Genomic DNA, 27142 nt, shown 5'->3' with positions numbered 1-27142 from the left:
GATCTGCTGTGATGTGGACTGAAGATTCCCTCCTCTCTAGTAGTGGACCTTCCGTCCCGAGATTTCACACCACCTTTCTTCTGTGGCTCCAATCAGACCAGTGCTTACACAGGCTTCTGTCATTATGCCACAGGTTAAAGGTCAGTGAGGGCGACTTTTCAGTAAACGGTGCGAGGTTCACTGGGCTAATAGGATAACAGAACTAAAATTACTTTCTACTTCAACCATCCACAACAATCAACCCCAAAGCTTCTAGAAGGTAACATAGACAAATATCTTCATGACTTCAGGCTATAAAATGATTTCTTCAACAAGACACAAACAGCACTAACCATAAATTTAAAGTTATGAATGTCAGTTCTTCAAGACACTGTAAAAAGAAAATAACATGCCACAGCGAAGAAGATCTGCAACACATTTAACTAATAAAGGACTAGTAAGGGGAATATGTTAGAACTCCTCCAAATCAATGAGAAAAAGACAAGCAACCCGACAGGAAACTCAGTAAAAGGCATGTACTTCACAAAAAGAGCTTACCCAGAAGGCCAATAAACATGTAAAAATCATTAAAAACCAGCAAAGACAGAATAAACCACAATGACACACCATTCCCCCAGATAACCAAAGAAGTTCAAATTAGGCAAAAGCATGTACTGGCAAGGATATAGATCAAATGAACCAGTGGGAATATAAACAGGCTCAGTGACTTTTGAGAACAATTTAGCATTATCTAGCAAGCGTGAGAATTTGCAGACCTTCCAATCCAGCATTTCTATGTGCTATGTGCTCTGCCTGACATATATATATAGGGATGCTCATGACAGTTTTGCTTGTAATAACAAAATACTGAAACTATACAGGGTCTCCAAACAGGAGAATGGACAGGTAAATTACGACACAGTCGTAGTAGTATATATAATACCAGAAGCCCGTTGCACGAAGATTCGTGCAATAGGCCTTCCTTCCCCTGGCTGCCAGCACCGGGTTTCCTCCGGCACCCGGGACCCAGGTCTTTGGTCCGGCCACAGCAGAGAAGCCAAGCCTCTTCAGTCTTCAGTCTGGCTGGAGCCTTCCGTCTTTGATCCATGCTTGCATATGCAAATTAACCACCATCTTTGTTGGGTTAATTTGCATACTCATCTGATTGGCTGGTGGGCGTAGCAGAGTGACACCAATTTGCATGTTTCTCTTTTATTAGTGTAGATACTATATAACAGTAATATGAATGAATCAGGGTAAAGAGGATACATGGGATAAACTTGCAGAGAATAATAAGTCCCAAATCCACAGTATTGACTACCTTTGCAGTAGGTGAAAGATAGGAGGTAAAGTCAGAATGAGGCATCCAAGAGAGTGTCAAAGATGATGGCAACTTCATTACTAAGCTGACTTGGGCGATGGGGACTCCGGTGTTCTTTTTGTTAAGCCATACATATACATTAAATACTCTTTTGTATTTATATGTCAGAAGACAGCTTTTTAAAAACACGGACAGTCTAGAGATCCCCTCACCTACCCTGTAGGTTTACTTTCTAGAGGGTGAACTTGGAACACAACTGCTGTGGGCATGCAGGCATGGCCAAGGCAGGGAGTTAAGTGAAAGTCTACATACTGAGTAGTGAGCCACCGACCCTCTTCCCTTTCTCAGCTCCACGTTGATTATAACCTTCTTCAGCTGTCATCCTATTCAGGTCAGCAAATCAATAACACATCACATGCCAACCCCTATGTGTTAGTGCATCACCGCATCACACAGGTCCCGCCTTTCTTTAGCTGAGCGGGGGCTGTTTCCTGTACTCACCACATGGCCTTCTCAGCAGCCAGCATGTCATTCCTACTCTGCACGGAGAGCTGACAGCGGTGACATCTGCCGCCACCACATGCTGAACTTTTGGTTGCGCTATTGTAGGGTTTTTCTGTGTGTGTGTGTGTAATGGAATATCAGCTTTAGAAAACACAGCCTGACATACAAATGCAGTACTATTTTGTCTTGGAATTTGATCATGTGGTAAAATAGCCAGAAAAAAATTAAAACTTACCTCCGCCACTTCCTTTTGGAAAGTCAACGTCATCTGGGTTCTGCCGTAAGCAAAAGGCCCCTCTCTCTGAGAAACATTTTCAAGCCACTTGATTATGAGTGGAGTTGACACATTAAAAGGCAGATTTCCAATAATATGTACATTTGGAGGATCTGGTTGGCAGGAGAAAAACCAACTTGAAATGATTTCATCAATATAGTTTGAATATAATTTTAATTAAGCGTAAAAGTCAAACTAAATACTAATAGCATCAAATAAAAATATATGAAAAATTATGGTTGAGTATATTCCATACCATTTATTCTTCAAAAGCAATGTTTTTTTGTTTTTTGCCCCCACAATCAGCTTTGAATTATTAAGGAAAAAAATTCTACCTAATTCGCATTCAGTCAGTCAGTGAAAGTCCTCAGATTTTTGGCTTCAGAAAAAGATACAATAAGAACTGCTGTGAGGAAAAAGAATTTGCTTTGGACATGAAGAGGTCAAGGTGCCTGTGGGCCCGAGGAACCTGCAGAGGGTCGGGTGCCCGAGAAGCGGACACAGCCTGCAAGTGCCTGCGACAAGCAGGTGTCCGCCAGGGAGGGGTCATCCGGACGGATCTGTAGCAGGAGACGCCCGAGGAGAAAGAGCTCAGAAACAGGTGAGAGGAGGGAGAAAAAATAACCACCAGCAAAGGAGGCAGAGACAGCTCACAGCGATGCAAAGGGGAATCAGAGGGCATGGCCTCAGGGAAGGCAGGAGCAGCCACCTTCCAGAAGAGTCAGTAACAGTCAGAGGAACCAGGAGAACTGTCACAGGCGGGGGACACTGGGGAGGTCACTGTGGTGGGGCAGGCGCTGAGAAGAGCAGGGGGCGTCGGAAGGCGGAGAGGGCCAGCACCAACCACTGCAGGAGCCTGGCCGTGGAGGCCAGACACATGGTGGCCGCTAGATGGGGGGGGGGGGGGGGGGGGCAACAAAATCGACCCTTCCTGTGTTCTACGGGGTTTTAAAGGCAAAAACCAGAAGCGCTGGAGCACAGAGGTTCTCAATAAACAGTGCCGTCAACGAGGAGTGCCTTGGTTGGTCACTGAGTGTGAACACAATCGAAACGAAGGTAAAAGAAAGGCTGGGTGTGGCTTGGTTCACTAAAACCCTTCCTTTTTTACCATTTGGAAAAAGTAACACCTTATGGTTCATCTCATGTGCTATCATAAATATGACACGTTCATTTAAATAGAACCCAAAACATTTGAAAAATGGGGCAAATAAATAAGAATTAAGAAAGTAATAGATTTTATATTTTGGAAGAAAGTAGAAAAGCAGAATAAATTACAATACATATTACCTATTAATTCTGTTTGGATAATTTTTAATATAAATATATAAGAACATTTGTAATATATAATAATGTAAGTATTTCTACCATAAATAACAACAAGAACAACAATCCAAAGTCACTTACCATCCTCCCACTGTCGTTTAAGACTTTCTGGAAAAGCCCTTTCGACCTTAAATGTCAACACATCTCCATGGACAATCCTCAGTTTCCCCGGTGCTGCATCAGAAAGCATCTAGTTCAGAAAGGTCAATAAAAGGAGCTCATACACTTTGTCAAATACTGGAACTATTTTTTTACTTCAAATCTATGCATTATTAAATCGATCTGAAAGCCAAAGACTAAGCGTGACTGTTAATGAACTCAAGTTCCTAGTATCAACCGCAATAAACTACAGTGGCATTTCACTTTTAACATATGAATGACGGGACAGCAACAGATTAGAGTATAAAAACAGCTTACCATTTAACATATAGTAACGAAATTTTGACCCTCAGAATGACTTGTATTTCTGTATAGATTTAGCAAAAACTCAACTCCTATCTGTAAGTTTTTAAGTTAGAAAGCATTTGTAATATATTTTTAAAAAATCTTCATTGTTGCAAGTATTACATATGTCCCTTTTACTCCCCCACTGACCACCTCTAGCCCAGCCCCACCTCTCACCCCAGGCCTTCACCACCCTATTGCCTGTGTCCATGGGTTATGCATAATGCATACAAGTTCTTTGGTTGATCTCTTTCCATTCACCCACCCTCCCCTGCCTTCTCTCTGAAATTTGACAGTCTGTTCCATGCTTCTATGTCTCTTGATCTATTTTGTTCACTAGATTCTACATATGAGTGAGATCATGTGATACTTGTCTTTCTCTGACTAGCTTATTTCACTTAGCATAAAATTCCCCAGGTCCCTCCAGGCTGTTGCAAATGGCAAGAGTTCTTTCTTTTTTATAGCTGCATAGTATTCCACTGTGTAGATCAGTGATGGCGAACCTTTTGAGCTCGGCGTGACAGCATTTTGAAAAACCCTAACTTAACTCTGGTGCCATGTCACATATAGAAATTTTTTGATATTTGCAACCATAGTAAAACAAAGGTTTATATTTTTGATATTTATTTTATATATTTAAATGCCATTTAACAAAAAATCAACCAAAAAAATGAGTTCGCCTGTCACCTCTGACACACGTGTCATAGGTTCGCCATCACTGGTGTAGATGTACCACAGCTTTTGTATCCACTCATTTGCTCATGGACACTTGAGCTGTTTCCAAATCTTAGCTGTTGTAAATTGTGCTGCTATGAACATAGGGGTGTATATATCCTTTCTGATTGGTGTTTCTGATTTCTTATGATATATTCCTAAAAGTGTGATCACTGGGTCAAATGGGAGTTCCATTTTTAATTTTTTGAGGAAACTCTATACTGTTTTCCACAGTGGCTGCACCAGTCTGCATTCCCACTAGCAGCTTATAACACATCCTTGCCAGCACTTGTTGATTTGTTGTTGGTAGCCATTCTGACAGGTATGAGGTGGTACTTCATTGTCATTTTGATTTGCATCTCTTGGCTGATTAGTGACTTAGAGCATGTTTTCATATGTTTCTTGGCTTTCTGTATGTCCATTTTGGAGAAATGTCTATTTAGGTCCTTTGCCCAGTTTTTTATTGAATTTTTGTCTTTTTTTGTTAAGTTGTATGAGTTCCCTGTAAATTTTGGAGGGTAACCCCTTATTGGATGTATCATTGGCAAATATGTTCTCCCATGCAGTGGGCTCTCTTGTTATTCTGTTGATGGTTTCTTTTGCTGTGCAGAAGCTTTTTATTTTAATACAGTCCTATTTGTTTATTTCCCCCTTAGTTTCCTTTGTCCTAGAAAATACATTGGTAAATTATTGCTATGAGAGACGTCTGAGATTTTGCTGCCTTACAGCTAAGCCATCTGTAAGTTCGTATCACGTTAAGTGCCTCTGTATCCAACACAAAACTTGATTCTTAAAGTTCTTGGTAAATAAAACCAGATGCAGCCCCTGATCTTACAAAGTTTAAAATGCAGGAATGAACATAGTCAATGAGAACAAACATCGCTGAAGTGGATTACGAAGGAAGAGGTGACCCTCTTCCACATTAAGTCTCAGCTCAGGGAGCTCAGAGAACCTCAGCCCCAATTCAGGGAACTCTGGCCTTGAGCACCCCTTTGTCTTGCTTCTCTAGCTCAAGCCAAGCTAATTTTCTCCTAACTCTCTCCTTGCCTAACCCAGGCAACCGACAGGAAGGATGAAAGAAGAATCACCAAAGCCAGTGAGAAGGCGTGGACCACCTCTGGGCCAACACTGTGCCTTGCACATGCTTCTCTGTACCACAATTGTGTGTCTGCAGGTTCTTCCCCTGTAACAATGCATGCTCCGGAAGGGCAGCACCTGTTTCTTTCTTTCCTTTTTTTTTTTTTTTAAATATATTTTTATTGATTTCAGAGAGGAAGGGAGAGAGCAAGACAGAAACATCAATGATGACAGAGAATCACTGATCGGCTGCCTCCTGCACGCCCCCGAATAGAGATCATGTGCCCTTGACTGGAATGGAGCCCGGGAACCTCCAGTGCAAAGGCGGATGCTCTATCCACTGAGCCAAACCAGCTAGGGCGCACCTGTTTCTTATCTCCCGCAAGGTCCCCGGCAGCTACAACAGCACAGTGAGTACTTCTGAGGCACTTGATAAGTGGGTGACCAGATGGCATTCCGTTTTTTGTGACACTGGAAACTTCCTTGCCTAGCCTGCGAGATTTGGGGTTCCATAAAATTGTAAGGTCAATTCGCTGGCAAAGACTTATTTCACTGATAACAGACAGAATTACACAAGTAATGTTTCAGAAATACAGAGTTGAGTTGCCTATATTGGTAAGAAGCTAAACATTTAAAGTTTGGGAATCAACTAGTTTAATATATTTAGCCATGCACTTCAGCAAAAATGATGTGCACCTCTGATATTAAAATATATATGGATTATTTTAAATCACCACAATTTGTTAAAATTTAATTTGATGATTACCAGACACTAAATCTTAGAAAACGTAATAACCTCAATATACTATAAATAAAAAAGGAGATAGCTCTCTATGGAACAGGCTCTTACTGACAATAACTGTGTATTTAATGATAGCATTTACTGTCAGTGAAGAACATTAGAATTTTTCTATAATTGTGCTTCACATAATTAAAACAAAACAAATTAGCATACCAAAAACAAAGAGGCAGAACTAAAAGCCTACGTTTCACAACGTCAATATATAGAAAGTAGTTAAGTAATTAGTAATTAAGACTCAGACAAAACAAAACAATGCAAACTAGGCTCCTTGGCATTAATTTACATGCTCTGATAACTCAACCATGTTTCAAATGTTCATTTTTCCACACTGACACACTCAGCTGCATACCAGAAGCTGACGTAACACATTTACCTTCCTTTCCTAGGTTCAATGTTGCATTCTATCAGGTATGTTTTGATTTCCCTTCAGGCTGAAGTCTCCTTCAATGACAAACCAAACCCTTCCATTCTTCACAAGGTCTACCTCCCCCATGACTACTTGGTAGCTCGATCTTCCTCTTTCTCTCTCCCTATTGCAGAAGGGATGAATGCTGGCGTTCACAGCTTTATGTGAAGGGTCTATGGGGGAGAAAGCTCACAAACTGAAAGGTATGACTCTAGACCAGTGGTCGGCAAACTGCGGCTCGCGAGCCACATGCGGCTCTTTGGTCCCTTGAGTGTGGCCACGAAGTTTCAATTGCACTGTACATGCGCACCCGCACGTGGTATTTTGTGGAAGAGCCACACCCAAGGGGCCGCAGTTTGCCAACCACTGATCTAGACAATAGCCTGGCACACACCTGATGACAGTCAACATTGACAGACTTTCTAACTAACCACTTAGAGAGAAGACTGTTTCATTATCATAATATTTGGAAATGATGGAGGAGTGGGAAAGATCAGTCATAGCCCCTCAATGGTGCCTTACATTTCAGAACTCCAGAGGTATTACCTCTGCATACGCTCCAGGCACAGCGGACTATGAGAGCAGGCACTTGCTTACAGCCAAGTGCGTACCTTTACAGACATCCTCAAATTGTTCCATCTAGTTTTCAATCCTAAATTCTTCCAATGAGAAGTAAGCTTGGAGCAAGCATGTCATACTCAAAGCTAACACGGGCCAAATAAGCGAGGTTTAAGTTTATGTGGGCCGCAAAAAAAACCCCAAAAGCTTCAATTTTCATAGAAACGTGTAGGTTTATTTCAATAGAGACAATGCTGAATATAAAGGGCTGAAATAAATGAGGAATCGTTAACATAAAATAACAGAACATTTTAATAAAAATCAGTATTTTTTTCTTGAACATTAACTTACCAGACACTGAACAACTGCACAAATTAATAAGCATAACACAAGTAAACCTATTTTTCTTGTTCTCAGAAAGTGAAACATTTCCTGTTGGGCACACCAAACAAGTCAGTCCAAGACTAATAACATGGCATTCGGCTGCTAAAATATTTGCTGCTAGTATTAGTGGAGAGTAATGGTGCGCCTGCGCATAAGGCATGTAAGGGAAATGAATGCAGCACAATTATAATAATCAGTCATTAGGGAACGTTGTAGTTCGTTATTAATAATGCTATATAATAAAAGTGTACTATGCAAATTGAACTGTGGAATGACCACTAGGCGGGGGCTGGGGGGTGGGGGGGGTCGGGCTGGCAATCAGGCAGCGCTAGGCCAGCCAAGTAGTGTGCCCGGGGGGGCAGAGGGAGGGAATGGCGATGGGGGTTGGAGGGGCAGCAACCAGCGGCACAGGAAGGGCGATGGGAGGGGCCAGCACCGGCCCCTGATCGCCCGACCAGTTGCCTCCTGCAGAGGGAGGCCAGATCAGATAGCGGCTTAGGCCATCAGTAGGACATCCCCAACTCTCGGACTGTGAGAGGGTGCAGGCCGGGCTGAGGGACCCTCCCCTCCCACCCCCCTCCCCACCAATGCACCGACCTCTAGTTATGTAAAACAGGATATTGTAAAAATTAAGTTACAACTTTTATTAAAACATTTCTTACATACCGTTATATTGGCTGGGCCGCAAAAATATTTGTTGTGGGCTGCACAACAGGGTGCAAATTTGACATGCTTGGCTTAGAGTGAAAGGACTCTTTAAATCCTAGAGATGTTAGCTCTCATGACCAACTTACTGAATTACAGAATTCTGACTCTCTAGGGAAGTAATTATACCAAGTCTCCAAGAGAGAAAATGGTTTTCCTGGTGTTAGGTTTTGTAAGGGGGACATGGCACACATAATGGAGAGCGCCTTTTCTAAAAGGAGGAAACAAAGGCAGAAGTATTCTGCGTGTGGCCACTAAAAACCTCTCCTCTAACGAGCCAAGGTCTTGTGCACACTTCCTGGAGGGAGTGGCTATGGCCCACTGAGGTACTTAGTTGGTGATCTAATTTGATGATGAAAGAATTTATGTAATTCTTGGAACTTGCGTACAATGATAAATTCCTTGAGAATAAAAAACTGTATCAAATAGCCATCTTGCACGTTTTATGCCACCCTCTCTTGGTGAGGGGCCTCTGGCAGCCAACACTGCCCGGTGGGCTAAGCACTGGTCACAGCTCAGCACCATGGCCTTCTTCCTGACACAGTGAGAATCCCCATGCTGTGAAACAGGGCTGGGCTAACTGTTAGGCAAACTATATGAGAATTAAAAAAAAACTATAATAGAGGATATGACAGGAGAAAATACCATTTTTATTCTTATATAGAATACATAGAAAAGACAAATGACATTTAAAAAAAATTCAAGACACTACAATAGACTTTTTGAGGGTGAAGATTACAGCATGATTTCCAAAGGTCAGTTTGCTTTGCTTTTTAAACAGGACCAGAATACATATAGAAGCTCATTTACTCAGCCTCATGAAGGAATTAGATGTTTGACTTCCTACGTTTTCTTTTCAACGAGCGTTTACTCCTTTAAGTGTTAATATTTCTTAAAAAGACATATATGGAAATCTTTATAAACTATATGGCACAATTCTCTTCTTTAAGGCAAGTACAATGAACCCAATTTCACCCTTTTCTTGATGGCTTCTTCATTTCTGCCTGTAGAGTAATGGCCTCAATGGTTATGACCCTTATGACTGTGCTTTTCCCCCCAGTTTTTATATTTGCTTTTTATAGCTGTTCTGCCACAGTAATAACTGTTACTTCTTGCTGTTGTCAGAGGGTCTGCTTCGAGCACTGACCTCTATACCTTTAACCTGAGGCGCAGTGGACCAGGAAATCACTCTGCTGTAAGCTATCTTTTGTTTACTTGTTGTTTTTGTCTACGTTATGATTAATATGGCTATAGCTACATCAAGTAAGTTACATGTACAAAATATATAATCATCTCATAGCAGAACGTCAAGCAGTCTTCCCTTTTAAAAGTTTGGTAGAGATGAAAGAATTTCAACATTTTATCATCTCTGATTAAAAACAGCTCCTTCTGCCAGGATGACTATATTATATTTTATGTCCCTGTACAGGATGACGAGAAGGGGAGTAATTATAACAGCAACCACTGATTGGCTACTGCAATATATACCAGGCTCTTTACATAAATTCCTGTCTATTTTTGCAATAACCACCCAAGGTAACTATTATTCCCAGATGAAAAAGCTGAAGCTAAAAAAGGTTCAACAATAAGCTCGAGGTCACAAAGCTAGTGATACACCTGAGATTTGAACACCAGCCTATTTGAGTCTCCATTTTGTGAACTTTCCACTTTGTCAAGTAGAAATAATCACTCTGTTTACCTGTTATAAAACCCAGAGATAATACTAACAATAACCACTGCCTTCCTATTTCCAAAATTCCACAAAATAAGCCTTTAATTTAAAGGAACTGCTTACCCTGGACAAGATGGACTGTAAGGGATCAAATACACTCTTTTGCCTTAAATAAACCAAAACAGTTGAAACAACAATATGCAGACATTGGACATCAGAGAACACAGGAAAACCTGCAGATCCAAGAAGCTCAACGATCCCCATGAACAAGAAACATGAAGAAAATGACACCAAGGCACATCATGATGAAACTGCTCAAAACAGATAAAGAGAAAAATATAAAGGCCAGAGGAAAAAAGACAGAGGAGCAAAGATAAGGATGACAGATTTCTTGTTAGAAGCAACATATGAAGACAGGGGAACAAAACCTTACGAGTAGTGAAAGGATGCTGCCAGGATGTGTTTCAAAAAATGAAGACAAAACAAAACACTTTTCAGACATATAAATGCCGATAGATATATTACAAACAGATTTACACTACATGAAATGCTAAAGAAAATCTTTCAGGTAATAGGAAAATGATACTAGATGGAAATACACACAGAATAGTAATCTCTTTAACACAGAATTGACTTTTAAAAGAAAAATCACATTGTATGGTGAACTGTGTAACATATGGGGAAGTATGACAATGAGCATTCAAAGGAGAGAAGCAAGTAGACTACTGTAGGTTTGTATGCTAACACTTAAAGATACACTGGGATATGTCAAGACATATACCACACACCTTCAATAAAGCACTAAAATACCAAACAAAGCGCTATAGCTATATAATAACCTGGAAGAAAATGTAGGAGAAATTCTAAGCCCCACTGTTTACACAGCACTGAGGATTTTTTTAGTCCAAAGAAATAACATGACTTTTCTCTCCTATACCTCTTTCCAGATCAGCACCTCCTGATCAATCCTTAATTAACAGGGGTGTATAAAGCATGAGGTTAATCATTTAATTGATTAATTATATAAAAATTTGCACTAATTGCTTACTAAATAGGAAGTATTCATTTAATTCTCACAACAGTCCTATGGGCAAAGTGACGGAGAGATGGGTACCCGCCAAGGTCACACAACTAGTACATGGTAGAGCCTGAGGTTGAACCCAGAGAGTCTGACACTCGAGTCCGAGTTCTTCACCATACAACGGTCTATAGTGCTTTCACAGACTAGAGATGTTCCTCCTTTACTACATGTGGGTACTGAGACCTCCATCATCACCGTGTTCTTTCCTCTAAGCTGCCTCTTGATAACAGTATAAGAATTGAATTAAGCTACAAATGACATACTTTCAACTAGAAGACATTTCATAAATTATTACAATTTCTTTAAAAAGTAATTCTATTAGCTTAGAAGTCACTAAAATGGAACCCTTAAAATAGGTCGCTCTCCTCCTGCCCGTACTCGGTTTTATGATTAATTTAGTACTTCGAAAGGAAAGTGGTTTTACATATTGAAACATTCTTTACAGGAAAAAGAAGTCTATTTGATATTTTAGTATCCAGCATTTCTTTTTAAGGCAGACTCCCTTCCTGCACACAAGGCACCAAGAATCATGCTTCTTCTACAGCAACATCTAAGTCAAATATACATTTTTTGCAAAGTAATTTACCTGGAAATTAACCTACTTATATTTAGAAAAAGGGCACAAAACTTTTTGATAATGAATGCTACACAATTATTCACTTTCACTGTTAAACGACACACTTAGTCAGTTAATCGGATATATACACAGAGAGTCAACCTTCTTATTTCCTGAGTGAGGCTTTACTGAGCACCCGCTATGTGCCGGGCACTCACTCACACATGGTAGAGATGCAGCAAGAAACAGCAAACACCTAAGAACACAGAGACAGTGTCAGATGACGGCAAAGCTAATGAGACAATAAAGCAAGGTGGGTTAGGAGTGCGGGGACTTGTGGGGAGCACAGCTGAGATAAAAAGGGTGCAGTTGTTTTTTTAAAGCCTGTCTTCGCAGATCTTTAGTTGAAATCAGAGAGAATATGTGAATTAAGATGGGGACGGACAGAAATGTGATTCACCTCCCTGCCCAATGAGAAAGAACTGCAGGTCATATTGGGTGAGATTGAGGGTTAAGAAGTCTCTTTAAGAGCCAAATATCAGAGGAGTAGTCCCTAGGTCCACAAAGGGCTGGATGACTAAGCCTGAGAGATTATGTAGTGCCGTTCAGTTTCTTTTTCTCATCTTATGATCTCACCCAAAATAATATCCCCACTTCCACTTCCAATTGAGATACAGTTCTTAAAATAAGAAAGCAGCTCAAAGCAAAAATTCAATATTAAAGTCCACATGTGATCAGGGAACATGTACCACATAATATCCACAAATAAACTTATAAGTCTGAAAACAATTCTGTCAATAAAGACTGGCAAAATTAGATCCAAGTAAATATCGGGATATAGCAAAATAGTAAGAAAAAAAATCACTGTTTCTTTTAAAAATCAGATGTATGCACATACAGCCCTAGATTTTCAAATAAATTTTCTCAGAGTGTTCTGACAGAAATTAAATATTTTCCCACTGATACACATACACGTAAGTATTAGAGTGCGCTAATTTAAAACCAACTGTTCCTCTGGTATGAAAATAATCATGCAGATAATTTGACTATTCTATTGGACTCACCTTTAATAAATTGCTAAAGGCTCTTTAAAGTTTTAGTTTGGGGGAATCAAAGGCCCTTCAATCATTAAGTGTCCCGATCACTGGCCCTAACAGGATTGGCTCAGTGGATAGAGCGTCAGCCTGCGGACTGAAGGGTCCCAGGTTCCATTCCATGTACCTTGGTTTCGGGCACATCCCCAGTTGGGGTGTGCAGGAGGCAGCTGATCGATGTTTCTCTCTCATCGATGTTTCTAACTCTCTATCCCTCTCCCTTCCTCTCTGTAAAATATATTTTTTTAAAAAAGATCACTGTTTGCCAACGTTTTTAAAATGTATGTCCCTTCTTCTTACTATTTTTTTTAATCCTCACCTGAGAATATGTCTCTACTGATTTTTAGAGAGATAGGAAGGGACAGAGAGATGCAGGAGGGGGCCAGGGAGAGGGAGAGAGAAAATACCTGAGCAGGGATGGAATATACAACCTAGGTATGTGCCCTGAGCAGGAATTAAACCTGCGACCTTTTTTGGTACATGGGACAATGCTCCAACCGAGCTATCTGGCCCGGGCTGTCCCTTTTAATTTTAAATCTGCACCTGCTTTCTTCACTTCCCACCTATTTGTTTTAATTCTTTCCTTGAAAAGATCAAAACAAGTTTATCCTCTCCCCGCCAACCTTGATAGGCGGCTTTGAATTCCCTCACTCAAGGCTTCTCTTGTCTAGCTGAAAAGTGCCCAGTTCCTTCAAGTAATTCTCATGCAATAACAGTACCTACTGTTTTGAAGACTGTTTTGAAGATGCACGTATCACTTCATTCACACCTCATCTTGAATCTATGCACAAAGTGGTACTACTCCATCCCTTCACTTTAAAAATGCTCTTCTATGAATGCCTAAGAGCTTAACTATTAGTCTCGCAGTTAAGCCAATGTCTTCTCCATCTTCTGCTTGTAGAAATAATTTTCTGAACTAAATGAAGCTCTCAGAAGTCATGCTGAGTCATTTTTACCATTACTTATCCTTATTTATTTTTCCAGGGATGGGCCATAACGCCCGCAGATATTAGATTTTTAGAAAGGTGACACAGAACAGTGAGTTTGTTTCGTGTTTTTACAATAGCAGGTTCATTCGATCCTGGTCAACGGACCACGTGAGGATGCGTTAGATACGCAGCCTTCTAGGCCTCCGGACAACGAATCAAATCTCTGGGATGGAGCCTGGGGACCGTAACCGATCGAATCCTCAGGGATGGTGGGGCTTAAGTCTTGGCCTAAAGATTTCAACTGGGTTTTTAAAAAGACACTAAGCATCTCACCTGCAGTCCAGGAAGGAAGCGACTGTCCTTCTCCACCACCAGAAGCTCAGCAACGCCGGCATTGAGAATGGATCTGGTGATTCCCCCTGGCCCGGGGCCTACTTCGTACACATACGCATTCGTCAGATTGCCAGCTTTCCTCACAATTTTATCTGGAGAAAAGAAAGTCTCAGTTATCTTGATTATCTTGGCAAATTTTAATGCATGGCATTAAAAAAATAATCAATACAAATTCTTATCAGCCACTACTTCATCAACTAATCCTTTTTATACAATATTAATGCCAATTATTTAACTCTCAACCTCAACCCATACATAGTGGCCATTCATCATTCTATCTCATCACAGTTGAGAAGTACCAGTCCTTTAACAAAGAATAGGATTACTGTGTTCCTCCTCCAAACCAATCATTTCCTAGAAGAATGGGCTGGTTAAGCATGTACCACTTAACACCTGTTGAGCATCGGACATTGGAATGGACAAGACTAGTTTCACATTAGAATTTTCAATGTTGCTGTTTTAAGATCCAGAAGCAAAAAGTGCGGGCAGTCTCCATTTTCACCTCCAGATCTCTGGTTGCTGGACAATAGGGCACTGGCAACAAGTTCCTAGATCCTAAGACTTGCAGAAATTGGGGTTCTTGGTCGTTTTCAGTTAGAAGTTAAATTTAGCAGTGGAGGTTTTTAAGCTTTGCCAACATTCGAGTTGATATGGAAAAGTTAACATTTTAAAATATTAATCTACTTCTTTAAGTTAGCCGACCTTAAGAAATCATGGAAAAGCAGATTACTGGGGATTCAATGCAACCAATTATCACTCTGAAACACAACCGGCTGGTCTTACTGACTGAGCTACTAAAACCCAAGCAAGTGGGCCGCCTGGCAGTGTCGGCAATGTAGTCACTGAAAACAAACAGCACTTCCTGGCAGTGTTCCGGGACACCGTCTAGTCCCATTTTTGCGTCTGTTATTGAGAACTGACCTCTGTAGGCTTAGAGCGAGAAAGGCTCTCATCCATCGCAAAACAGCTTTGTCTATTACAGGTGCAGGCGGGGCTCAGCACCCTCGGGCCGTCTGTCTGGCACAGGTGCTTCCTATGCTTTCTCACCACAAATCCTCACTGTCCCACTTCAACTCCTCTGCGCTTTTCATCTCCCTCGCCTGTTGTATCTGAACAAGGTCATCTAGAAACCAAGGGGAAGAGCAGGGGGCTCCAGCTCAGGTGTAAATTCCAAAGCCGATCCTGGCTCCGGTTCGGACCACTGCCTCCCAGAGGGAACAGAGGCGATCCACTGAGCACAGGCATGATGGAGTGAATTAATATTCTCTCTCTTAAAAGTGGAGAGCAGCGACAGCAGGCAGGGCAGTGCCTTCTTCAAGTACAAATGCCATCACAGAGGCACAGGTGAGTCACTAGGCCTGGGTTCAGTCTTCTCTGCTCCCACTGAGCTTCTCACCTCAGACAAGTACCTTAATGTCCCTTCATTTTGGTTCCCATAGAAGAGAGGAGAGTATCTAGATTCTGGAATTTACTCCCAGGGGAGAATAAAAGGCTCAATGAGAAAAGACAAATGAAGAAATCTTTTAAAAATAATAAAGACCTACACTTTCGGTCCTGAGAAGGGTGCTTTATACCTAGAATGTGGCTAATGACTGGCAAAAAAGGCTGATGCTGGTTACTGCCAGAGCCAAATAACTGTAGCGGTGGGTCTTATTTATTGTAGGACCTTCCTTCAATCAACGGATTAAAAAACTGAAGCAGAATTAAGGTATTTTACCCCAAGTCCTATTTACTTGTGGCAGAATAAAGGCTCCAAGCCCAAGAAATAGAACTTCTTAGTTGTGCTTTGTGGACGGTACTTGATTGAACTGAAAAAGAACTTTTTGGGTGGGATGCACTGATCTGAAGAGGGGCCAAAGAGAGTATCAAAACCTCAAAAACGGAATGTGCTCCGACACTGACATCAGCGGACACGTGTCATCGGTTCCTGCAGCCTCGTCCTTTGGAAGGGAACATCCCTAGGAAATGGTGGTGGTTAAACGAATGTGCACACGTGCAAAACGCATGCAACTGTGCGCCGCACGGGTGACTTGCATTGTGCAGCCGGAGCGGGACATAAACTTACTAAAACCTCAGCCCCTTGCGGGCAGACCTGGCCCTTTTCACTCCGACTTCCGGCTCCAGCACCTGCAGGATTTGTTCGAGATGCATCCCCCAAGGAGTCCTTGCGCCCTCGGGGACTTCTTAGATGCAACAAGTAAACGTTTGACACTCTTTTGCGACAAGTTACTGATAAAAAAAAATTTTTAAAAAGCCCCACAAAAAAACTAACCCTGCACAAATCTAAACTCGGGTAACCGCGCGGAAAGGTAACCTAGCCGGCACGTGCAGCCCCATTTCAGTGTCAACGCAGCCGATTTCCACCGCCCACACCCGCCTGCCCCGGCACCGCCCCTGCTCCCCTCGGGGCTGCGTCGCCCGCCCGCCCGCAGAGCCCGCAAACGCCCGAGCGCGGGGGTCCGAGGCCACAACGCGTTGCTCGCGTCTGCGGGGCGCGGGGTCTTTTAGCAGCAAGTGGAGGAAGGGCCTGACTGCGGGCCGCGTGTACGCCTGGGCCTGACCCCGGACACCCGCGCCCCGCGCCCCCACGGCGGGGGCAGCCATCCACCTGTCAGCCTCAAGTCCAGGAGGAAGTTCTGGGAGAGCTGCTTCGCCGCTTGCAGTTTGAACAACTTAATGATTTCTCGAATCGTGGGCAACGGCGGGAGACGGAAAGTGCCGAGCGCCCCGGAGGCCGCCATGCGCCTCCGCGGGGCCGTCAGAGCCTCACGCGGACCTTCCCCCGCGGCTCCGGACGCTCCCGGCGGGGGAGGAGCCTGCAGGGCTGTGGCCCGCCTCCGGGCTCACCTCATTGGTCGACAGTATCCGGGAGGAACTGGAGCGCGGACAGGAAATCCGGGCGCTCTCAGCGCGCAGGCGCAGTGTGCAGCTAAAGGCGGTGCAGGTAGGGGTCCGCTGTTTTCCGCCTCTCCGGCTTGGGCGGGGCGTTGGCAGGGTCGCGGAGGGGATGCGCGGATTCGTTCAGCTCAGCAAGCCGCCTGGGCTGACTGGACGTAGATGGACGTTCCTAATAGTTGCGGGGAAGCTGGTGATTAGAGATAAACAGTTTTATCTCTGTTGGTTGCTAACAACTCTCTAGCCGGTTTGGCTCAGTGGGTAGCGTGTCGGTCCCGCGTTGGATTCTGGTCAAGGGCACGGGGTTGTGGACTTGATCCCCAGGACCCCAGTAGGGGGGCGTGTAGGAGGCAGCCAATGGATGATTCTCATCATTGATGTTTTTCTCTCTCCCCCTCTTTCTCTCTGAAATCAATAAAAAATATATTAAAAGACAACAACTCTGCTTTATGGTTAGATGTTTATAGGACCTCTGCACCACAGGGCGGATGGCAGGTTTCTAACTTGTCTCAGCCTTAGTTTTTCCATCTGTTAAGTGGACAGAATGTCTGCCTTAAAATTGTGAGCACTAAACGAAAGAGGTCGCTCAGAACCTCGTGCAATACGTGGCATATGGTAAACCTGCAATCCAGGGCGGCTGTTGCTTCTATAATCACCCAGAAGGTGCATGTGCCCAGAGGGTTTAAAAAACTGTCAGCACGGTTTGCTAGGTGAGAAGTAGAATTAGCTCTTCCCCCCCATATGTAATACCTTAAATCAATTTAAAAAAAAAAAAAAGAAGAGCTATATACCAGGAAAAAAAATGTATACATCAAAGAGAAAAACTTCCTTGTTCAGTACATGAGACTTTAGGAAGTGTTTTTGTGTATAGTGAATATTTGTTTCTGAACTTTTACACTGAAGTAAGTAGAATAAGAATTACTAGCCTGAGTTTAGAGCAGAGGAAACAAAAACTCAGGTCATAACTTAGTGAAATGTACAAAGCCAGAAAATTGTGGGACCCAGATCCAATCTAAGCTTCCCGACTTGCATGATATGGCTGCTCTTGCTATTAGTCTGCTTTGCATCGAGTCTTGGTTGCCACTCCTCGTTTACTTTCCCCAGTTTTCTTATTGCCCCTTCACGCTTCCAGTATTCAGCCTCTGCTTCCAGAACCGGAAAGCCAAGGATGAAAGGGAAGGGACATAATAATACTAATAATAGCCAACATTCACTGAGCTTTTCCCAAAGTCCCAGACTGAGCGCTTTACAACTATTACTTCAGTAAGTGTCACAAAACATAACGTTTTGCCCTAGGCTGCTGCACAGCTAACAAGTGGTGGACTCAGGATTTGAATCCACAAGTCTGTGTCCAGAGCCTGCTTTGTAAGCAGTGCAGGCAGTGTAGAGAGGTCATTTGATTTGCCTACGATGCTACATCCAAGTACAGAAAGAAGGCTCAAATATGAGTTCTGTCTCCATTATACCGGAGAAAACAACAAAGCAAAGAAATATCAAATCTGTCTGATAGATAGGGTAATTTAGCTTTTCTAATCCTTTTTGCAAATTGCTGCATCGATCACAAGTGAATTTTAATTTTTTTATTTTACTTTTCAGAGTAGTAAGTTTAAAATAAAGCTAATGGACAACCAAGTAACTATGGGTATGACATGGAAAACCCAACCACCCTCTGTTATAGCTATTTTAGGAGGAACTGTGAGATAATCTGACACACCTCCTAGCTTTAGGAAATTGGGATATGACTCCCATAGAGGTAAGATGATTTGCTCAAGGTGGCATAGAAATGTAGGCCAAAAGCCTAAACTCTTGATTCAGAGCCCTTATTGTAACCAAAGCATACTATACCCAAGAAGGCATTCACTAGCAGTGATAATCATTGTTTCCTTCAGTCCTCACAATGGTCCTCTGAAGATCGGATGATCATCCTTATTTGACTGTGAAGAGATAGAGCTGAGGGCATTTGACTTTCCACGATGCACAGCAAAATACAGAGAGAAGATTTAACCTGTTTTTTTTTTTTTTTTTTCTTTTCTGAGTTCTGATTTCATGGGCCACACACCTCAAGTATTAAATTTTTATGTTAATTATTTAACCAATATGTGTTAATTTTATAATGTTATGCAAATCTATACAATATAAATCTGAGTAAACTGTAAGTTTACAGTTTCCATGGGACTAACTTAAATACAATTAAAATAAGTATATGCAAAGCTACAAACCAACACAAATGATACACAACGTTAAATCACTGCTCTTTATGCTGATTGGCAGGATTCTTTTGTAAAAAAGTTCAGTACTGTCCAGCCGGTGTTGCTCAGTGGTTGAGCGTAGACCTATGAACCAGGAGGTGATGGTTCGATTCCCCGTCATGCCTGGGTTTCAGGCTTGATCCCCAGTGTGGGGCATGCAGGAGACAGTCGATCTATGAGTCCCTTGCCGGGAGCCGGTCCATGCTTGCTGTTTCAAGGGACCTGGCATATATGGCATACTGTTCTTAATATGTTTGCTCACCTTCTTGGCACTATGTGTTTTAACCAAGGTCTCTGAGAAAGGTTGTTTCCCCAGGTAGGGATTTTCCCCTGAAGTTAGGGAGGGAATAAAACCTCTTAACTATGTGCCACGCGGGTAATTAATCACTTTAACTATGAACAATCATGCTTAAGCTACATAATTTTTACTCCCTGGAATGGAGATAAGAAACGCCCTAACCTTTGGAATAGAGATTGATAGGATTGAACCAACTGGTATAAATACAGATGTAACAAGACAGCAACCCACAGAACTTAGAAGACAGAACTTAGAAGACAGAACTTAGAAGACAGAACCTACACAGAACCTAGAGACAGAAGAACTTCGCTGGAGAGAACATTGCAAAAGATCCTGGACAGAAACTGGCAACAGATCCTAGAGACAGAATCTAGCGAGAGAACATGGCAAAAGATCCTGGACAGAAACTGGCAACAGAACTAAGAGACAGAACCTAGAGAGAACCTGGCTACAGAACCTGGATAGAACAATGCAAGAGAACCTGACTAGAACATGGCTACAGAACCTGGCTGTAGAACCTGGAGAATCTAGCAAGAGAACATGGACACAGAACCTGGCTGGAGATCCTAACCAGAACTTTGCTGGAGATCCTGACCAGAACTCCGCTGGAGATCCTGACCACAACTTCGCTGGAGATCCTGGCTAGGCTGCTGATCAACTGAACGCTGTCTCCATGTCATTCCTTCTTCGCTGACTCCGTCCACACCTTTGGGGACCTCTGGACCTGCTGGGGTTGGACCCCGGTAGTCCCTCTCATCATCAATGTTTCTATCTCTTTTTCCCTCTCCCTTCCTCTCTGAAATTAAAAAAAAAAAAAAGTTCAGTACCAATGTGCCATGTAATGATTGAATTTTCTTATCAGTTTTCTGGATCCAAACTAACACCAAATCTTTGTGCAGAATGCTTGCCATTGTCTCTTGCTTTTCTCTTAAAGGAACATAGAAGCCACATAATAAGTCTGCTTGGGTCTATTTTCATTAGGGTGGAAACAACTGAAGTGGAATTACTTGGCACGAATGTCATCTTTAATACACAGGTTGCATAGCAACAATCAGGAGAAAGTTCAGATGGCTCAGAATGTGCCCACATGAACTCCTTAAAAGATTAACACCAGCGTAAAAACCAAACAAAATTTTAAAAAGAACAAAAACACATTTCCATGGAGAATGTGGATTCCTAAGAACGTGCCCCCAGGTCTAAATATGAGAATTATTGTCTTATACCATGCCATCTTAAATAGTCAACATTTGTGAGGTTATGACCTATTGACAAAGCAGTTTCCCATGTTACTTCCCTTTGTTCTCATTTGAATCCCTCATGGAGGTTTACAGAGATATTCAGTGAGCACTGCTACAGGGCCAGTGAGGGTGCAGTCGAGTCTCAAACTCAGATCTTCTGACTATATTGTACCTCTGGTATGTGTTAAATAATTGTTGAACTGAATAAAAAAAATTCCATCTTAGGAGAATCTTCCAAGTTTTTATAGTTCTTGAGATCTAATTTTTATCATCATAAATATCTGATTCTCAGTCTTTTCATTTTCAGAAAATTATGCATTACTCCCTACAAAGCACATGCAATCAGCAGGGGGTGTGTTAATAGTGTATTTCACATATTAATGCAAATGGTTTTATCCCTGAAAAGAGAAGTATGCAGTTTCATCAGTTTTGAAGCTTTGAAGTGTCTGCTTCATCTAGATATAGATTTTAATATGCTAAAATATTGTAATTAATACAGAAATTACTAGCTCCACCTATCAGTGAAGATGAAGAATTACAAGTGATTCTAAGTGATACTAAGGTAGAATGCACAATTCTAATTTGCACAAATCCCAGAATGGTTATATAGGAAAATTACTTATTATTATTTTAGCATTTATTTTAATGTAAATGAATATGTGGCTTCATTTGGTATAAGTAATTTAGTGCCTACTTATAGAGGAAGTGCTACTTCTAAAAGGTTGTCATTTCACCCGTTCCCTGAAAGAGACAGGAAAGCCACAAAGAGCAATATTTTCCTGCCACCTGGGAATTTTCGGAGAAAATTAAATGTGGCTTAGAATTGCCAAATTGAACTTTACAAAATGACTATTATGATATGTAAAGTGCCCCTTTCTGATAGTATTTTATAATTCTGTATAATATGACTCAATGCTCCAGAGAAATATTAAGAGCTGCATTTTACACACGTGTAGTCCTTTTTAATGGCTGTTTGATGCCCACCGTTCACAAAGGAGTGGCCTACTTGGAGGGAAGAAGAAAGTGCACGCTAATTCCGAGCAGACAGACCAAATACTTACTCTGTGGGGACAGAAGCCGGGCAATTTATGGCCAGCAGCACAGGTTAATTGCCTGAGGGAACCATGGAACAGTTATAACGATTCTTTAAATATAGTGTTTCTCACTGGCCCAGGCGGTATTTGAAAGCCTACTGATTATCCCTGGAGATCGGTGAATTATTGTCAGGATCCTAATGGGGTGGTGAGGATGGGCAGCCCTTTCTACTCAGGATGAGTCAACTTGGGTTTTTCCTACAGAGCAAAGCAAATCGTTTGTGAATGGAGAAAAAGTCAGCGCCTTCAAAGGGCATTGTAAAAATAAATTAGCCTTTTTATGTTAATAGTGTATAAGTTTGTCTCAACATTTAATTGGAAAAAAAGGTTAAGAATAAATAAAACTATGAACACACTTGCGTTTAAGGCTTTTCCGTGCGTTTAAATCTGTGAATGGGAGGCTCTGGGTTCAACAAGTAGATGGGTCTCCTTTGACATCGTGGTGACAGCCCCCCACCCCGCCCTAGCAGAAGGATCATGGGCGGACTGCTAGATAAGGCCACATCTATCCCTCTTTCTCTGTTCTAGGTCCCCGATCTTTGCTCCTCTCTACCTCAGTCCCTGCAGGGCTCCTGTGTACACAGTTTTGCAGACAAGTCAGTGAGTTGATGTTAATACGTAGCAACTGGCTGCCTATTCTTCCAACTGAGAAGGGGCCGGTGAAGGAGGATAGGGCAGCTTCCGCGACCTTGAGGAGGAGGTTGTTGGCACCCTCTCAGTTCCCTTTTGCCCCACCTGGAGCCCTGGGCCTTCAGACTGCTGCACGTACCCTATTCCTCTACCCTATTAGACTCCCACTTCCCTGAGTCATCCCAAATCATCACTCTCCTCGCTGTTCTCCACCGTTCAGTTCAAACCAGCATTCAGCCCCCATGAATTCCAGTGACTGGGTTCAGTGACCTGGAACCAGCATGCTTATTATTTCCCAGACAGAGCGATGTCACTCCGGTTTGGGGTCTAGGACCAGACCGACATCCTGGTCAAAAGTTTAGGTTGGCAGCTTCCTTCCTTCACCTAAGATGAGAGTCTAGGCTTAGTGTCGGCTTCAGGGATCAGAGTGGACGCTCATAGGGGAGGGGAAGGCCAAGCTACCGTGAACCCTCCCACTACAGCTTTTGAAGAAAAGGAAGCGATCTTGGGAGGAGTGAGGAAAAAAAGAGAGCACCTACATGTGTCATTGGCATCAACAGGCCTCTACAGCTCCTGCCCCATTTCCAGCCCCTCTGTAGAGTCAACCCTGTCCAAAGTCCGGTAAACCTGCCGTTCTGACAGTCTCACTTCCTTCGGCTCACTCCACCCTCACTTCTAAAACTGCTGTCGTCAAACGCCCCAAGGATCTCCATGTTCCCAAATCCAGGGGACACCTCTATTCTCTCCTTATTTAACGTGAGCGATTATAGTAGCATGCTGAATTCTAGGAGACCAGCCCATGCTAACTTGTACATCTGCACACATTGCCTCCTTTACTCACGAAGACACTGAAGTGCTGAGAAGTTGATGCCCAGGTTTCACACAACTCGACTCACACAACTCGACTCACAGAGAAGGAGCCCGAACCCCAGGTAGTCTGACTGCAGCATCTCCCACCGCAGCTCCGGGCTGTGTGGACTGGCAGTTAACCTCTTTTTCAAGTCCTGTTCTTTCAACCTTGACCGTAGCCCATGGCTTTCTCTTTCTCATACGCCGACTTCTCTTCCCCCACCCAAACTCTCAAGGGTGTGATTTCTCAAGGTTCAATCCAAGCTCCTCTTCTCTCGTTCCCCTGTTTCTTCCTAAGCGGTCTCATTAATTTTCAAGGACTTAATGCCACCTTTATATTGACGCGTCTTAAACGTACATTTCCAGCTCCAAACCTGCGTATGTAACTGCCTGTTTTGAGCCACTGGGATACCTCACAATCTCTAAAACTTAGCACGTTCGAATAGAATGCTTACTCTTCTTCATGAAACGTTGTCTCCCCACAAACTTTCCCATAAGGCGACTCCAGAAACCTAGTCAGTCTCTCCTTCCCCTCCATATCCACAGCCAATTGACATCATCAACTCTTTTTTTTTTTTAATCCTCACCCGAGGATATTTTTTTATTGATTTTTAGAGAGAGGGAAAGACAGAAACATTGATGTGAGAGAAACACTGATTGGTTGCCTCCTGCAGAAGCCCCGACCAGGGCCCAGGGAGAAGCCTGCAACCGAGGTACATGCCCATGACCAGACCCTTCGGTCCTCAGGCCGATGCTCTATCCTCAGAGCCAAGCCAGCCAGGGCCACCATCAACTCCTGATGTCCCAACTTGACTTCCAATCCCCACCAGCATCTTTCACATACATTCCTACAACAGCCTTTAAACGTCTCGCTCTACAATCCATTTATCCTCAGCAGAAAAGTGATCTTAAAAACGTAAATTCAATCACTTTACTCGTCTGCCTACAACCCTCCAGGGCCTCCCACTGCAGTTGAAATAAAAATCCAATTCCTTGCTATGGCCTTAAAGCCTAATCTGACCCCTGCCCGTCTCCAGCCTCATTTAGGTCCCCCTTCCCAGGGAACCACAGCCACGCTGGGCTTCTTTGTTCCTCAAACATGCCAAGTTCTTCTTGCTTCCTCTCTTCCTTGCACATGTAGTTTTTGCTGCCTAAAAGCACCCCTCCCGTTCTTCCGCTGGCTAACGTGAGCATGTGAGGTTACATGGCAAAGGGAACTGAGCTCGCAGATGGACGTTCGCTGCATTTAAGACAGGGAGATGATCCTGGAATACCCGAGTGAGCCCAGCGTCATGACAAGGGGCCTTCAAAGTGGAAGAAGGAACTGGAAGAGAGACTCAGAGGGAGGGCAGCATGAGAAGGATGCCGCCCTTTGCTGCTGGCTTTGAAGATAGAGAAGAGGGGGGTCAAGAGCCCCGAGCGTCAAACCTCCACAGTGTGCAGAGCCTCGAAGATGGAAAAGGCGAGAAAATGGGTCCTCCCCGAAAGCCTCCAGGAGACACACAGCTGGGCTGACTCCAGCACAGTGAGACCTACTTCCGACTTCTGAACAACAGGGCCGTCAGATAAATTGGTATTATTTTGAGCCAACCTGTTTGTGGCAGTTCGTTACAGCAGCCACAGAAAACTAATACAGTGTTGTTGTTTTTTAAACTGTAACGTGACTGATGAATAACTTACAGCATCACAAAACGTGTGCAATATGAACATGTGACAAAACATTCTGTATCATTATACCACAGGAGGTAGTGCCCAGAATGGATCATAATGAATCACATATAGTGGCCAACACATTGCGAGTATTTTGTCAGTGTTTGTTCTCTTACGCTTCTCCTTTCCCGTCAGAACACACTTGTCCAGCAGATAGATATCTAGTTCTATAGAATCAACATATGAATTGTTAATACCCCGATGCCGCTGAAATGAAATAACTGTTAGGATGTAGCTCCCCTAATGTTGTTGTGACATATGACAAAGTGAGCTCAGAGGACTGCCTGCCAATTTGTTATTCTGTGGCTCTGATGAAAGATGACTTTTCCTTCTGCAGATTTTTATTGAGCGTGGCTGTTGCATATTAACTCTGTTCTTTCGCTTCATTATTTAGAGGCCTTGACAATTTGAACACCAGAGAATTATCCTAAGGATAGCACCACAAGTGTTGCACCTTAAAACAAATGTGTGATTTGATCTTAGTGTTACCCATTTTAAAAGCTGTGTTTATTTTAGCCTATTCAACACCTCCCCTTTTTTAAAAAAATATATTTTATTGATTTTTTTTTACAGAGAAGAAGGGAGAGGGATAGAGAGTTAGAAACATCGATGAGAGAGAAACATCGATCAGCTGCCTCCTGCACACTCCCTACTGGGGATGTGCCCACAACCAAGGTACATGCCCTTGACCGGAATGGAACCTGGGACCCTTGAGTCCGCAGGCTGAGGCTCTATCCACTGAGCCAAACCGGTTAGGGCTCAACACCTCCCTTGTTCTTTTTGGGGAGGAGGGTGAGGAAGGGTGGGTGATTCTAATGAATAATTCTAGTAAGCTATAACTATTTATACCAAATTCAGTGTCAGTACAAAACATAAACCATTAAATGGTTATTATAGAATGTGACATTGTGCAGTGAAATGTATACACAGGATGTTATGACTGAAATCCTATAATTTTAGACTGTCTTTAAAACAGTTTGCTAAGGGGGTCTTATGACTGGGAGGGATTATGAGAGGGGAATGGGAGTGCTGGCTTAGGGCTACAATAGCTACACTTGTTAATTTATATAGTATTATGTTCATGATATCACATAACCTCATTATATTAATCATAGATCTTGTTCCCTTTACTGTTAGTGGAATTCTTAGGAAGAGATGGCTCAGAAGCCCAGAAGCTCTTTAACAAAAGGAATACAAATTATGATACATAGATATGAAAGTCAATATTTATTTGGAATAAGGAAAAAAATCACAAGATGTGACAAACATCACAACATACAGAAAAGTAACATAACATTTTTACTGATTAACTATTTTTAGACTTCTTTGATAATTTCCCCTACATTTCAGGGAAGCAAACTCTTTGGTTGCCTCTTCATGTGATAATATTTATAAATTTTTCCACAGCGACAATAGAAAGATAGTTTAGTTTTCACACTTCCATGATTGATTAGAATTTGGCTTTTATTTTTGATAGTTTAGAAATATCCCTTGCATCTTCCCTAATCATTTTTGTTTATGTCATATTCATTGTTAGGCTTGTTGTCAGATTTAGAAAACCTGTATTAATTGTTTTTTTTTTCTTTTTGGGCATTCCAAGTTTCTTGTGCAGTGTTTAATTTTGAATTGATGACACTTATTAACCAGTTTGTCATAGGTGTCCTTTTTGTAGTGATGCATTATGAGTTTATATTATATTAATTGATGTCAGTATTTGGTGTCACATAATAAAGACATTTAATTTTTCCCAAAGTATTCTTATGATTCACTCCTCTTTATGAATTGCATTATCAAACAATCCATAAGCCTATTCATTACTTCTACTCAATTTATTTATTCTTCTTTATAAATTACTGCATTTGATATGATGAATTTTTTAGTTGCAATTCACATCTTGGTATAGAAATAAATTTCTATTGATTTTATTGCTCTATATATCCTTCTATTGCTTTTGTTTCTTACC

At 42.3% G+C, this 27142-nt stretch overlaps 1 protein-coding gene and 1 long non-coding RNA gene across 12 annotated transcripts in view; one reads left to right on the top strand and one right to left on the bottom strand.

The window, feature by feature from the left end:
- The window catches only part of TFB1M (transcription factor B1, mitochondrial), a 37050-nt gene extending 20056 nt beyond the window's left edge, over positions 1–16994 (bottom strand). For 6 of the 11 annotated variants that reach the window (XM_036316141.1, XM_036316143.1, XM_036316144.1 and 3 more), the window contains exons 1-4: positions 16825–16994; positions 14157–14308; positions 3483–3591; positions 2040–2191 (exon numbers count right to left, since the gene is read on the bottom strand). In XM_036316141.1, the coding sequence (XP_036172034.1) occupies positions 2040–2191; positions 3483–3591; positions 14157–14308; positions 16825–16957 (546 nt within the window). In that variant the 5' untranslated portion in view covers positions 16958–16994. Of the gene's footprint in view, positions 1–1801; positions 1917–2039; positions 2192–3482; positions 3592–14156; positions 14309–16824 lie in introns of all 11 variants that reach the window. The other 5 variants (XM_036316140.1, XM_036316142.1, XM_036316145.1 and 2 more) reach the window with 1 other exon arrangement.
- Positions 16995–17022: 28 nt separating this feature from the next.
- LOC118659775 overlaps positions 17023–27142 on the top strand; it is a 36347-nt gene continuing 26227 nt past the window's right edge. The window contains exon 1 of the long non-coding RNA XR_004968700.1: positions 17023–17160. This is a non-coding gene — a long non-coding RNA (uncharacterized LOC118659775). The remainder of the gene's footprint in view (positions 17161–27142) is intronic.

Source organism: Myotis myotis, unplaced genomic scaffold (genome assembly GCF_014108235.1).
Source record: "Myotis myotis isolate mMyoMyo1 unplaced genomic scaffold, mMyoMyo1.p scaffold_m19_p_7, whole genome shotgun sequence".
NCBI lineage: Eukaryota > Metazoa > Chordata > Mammalia > Chiroptera > Vespertilionidae > Myotis > Myotis myotis.
The sequence above is the reverse complement of the archived record's forward strand: the minus strand, read 5'-3'. Positions and strand labels throughout refer to the sequence as shown.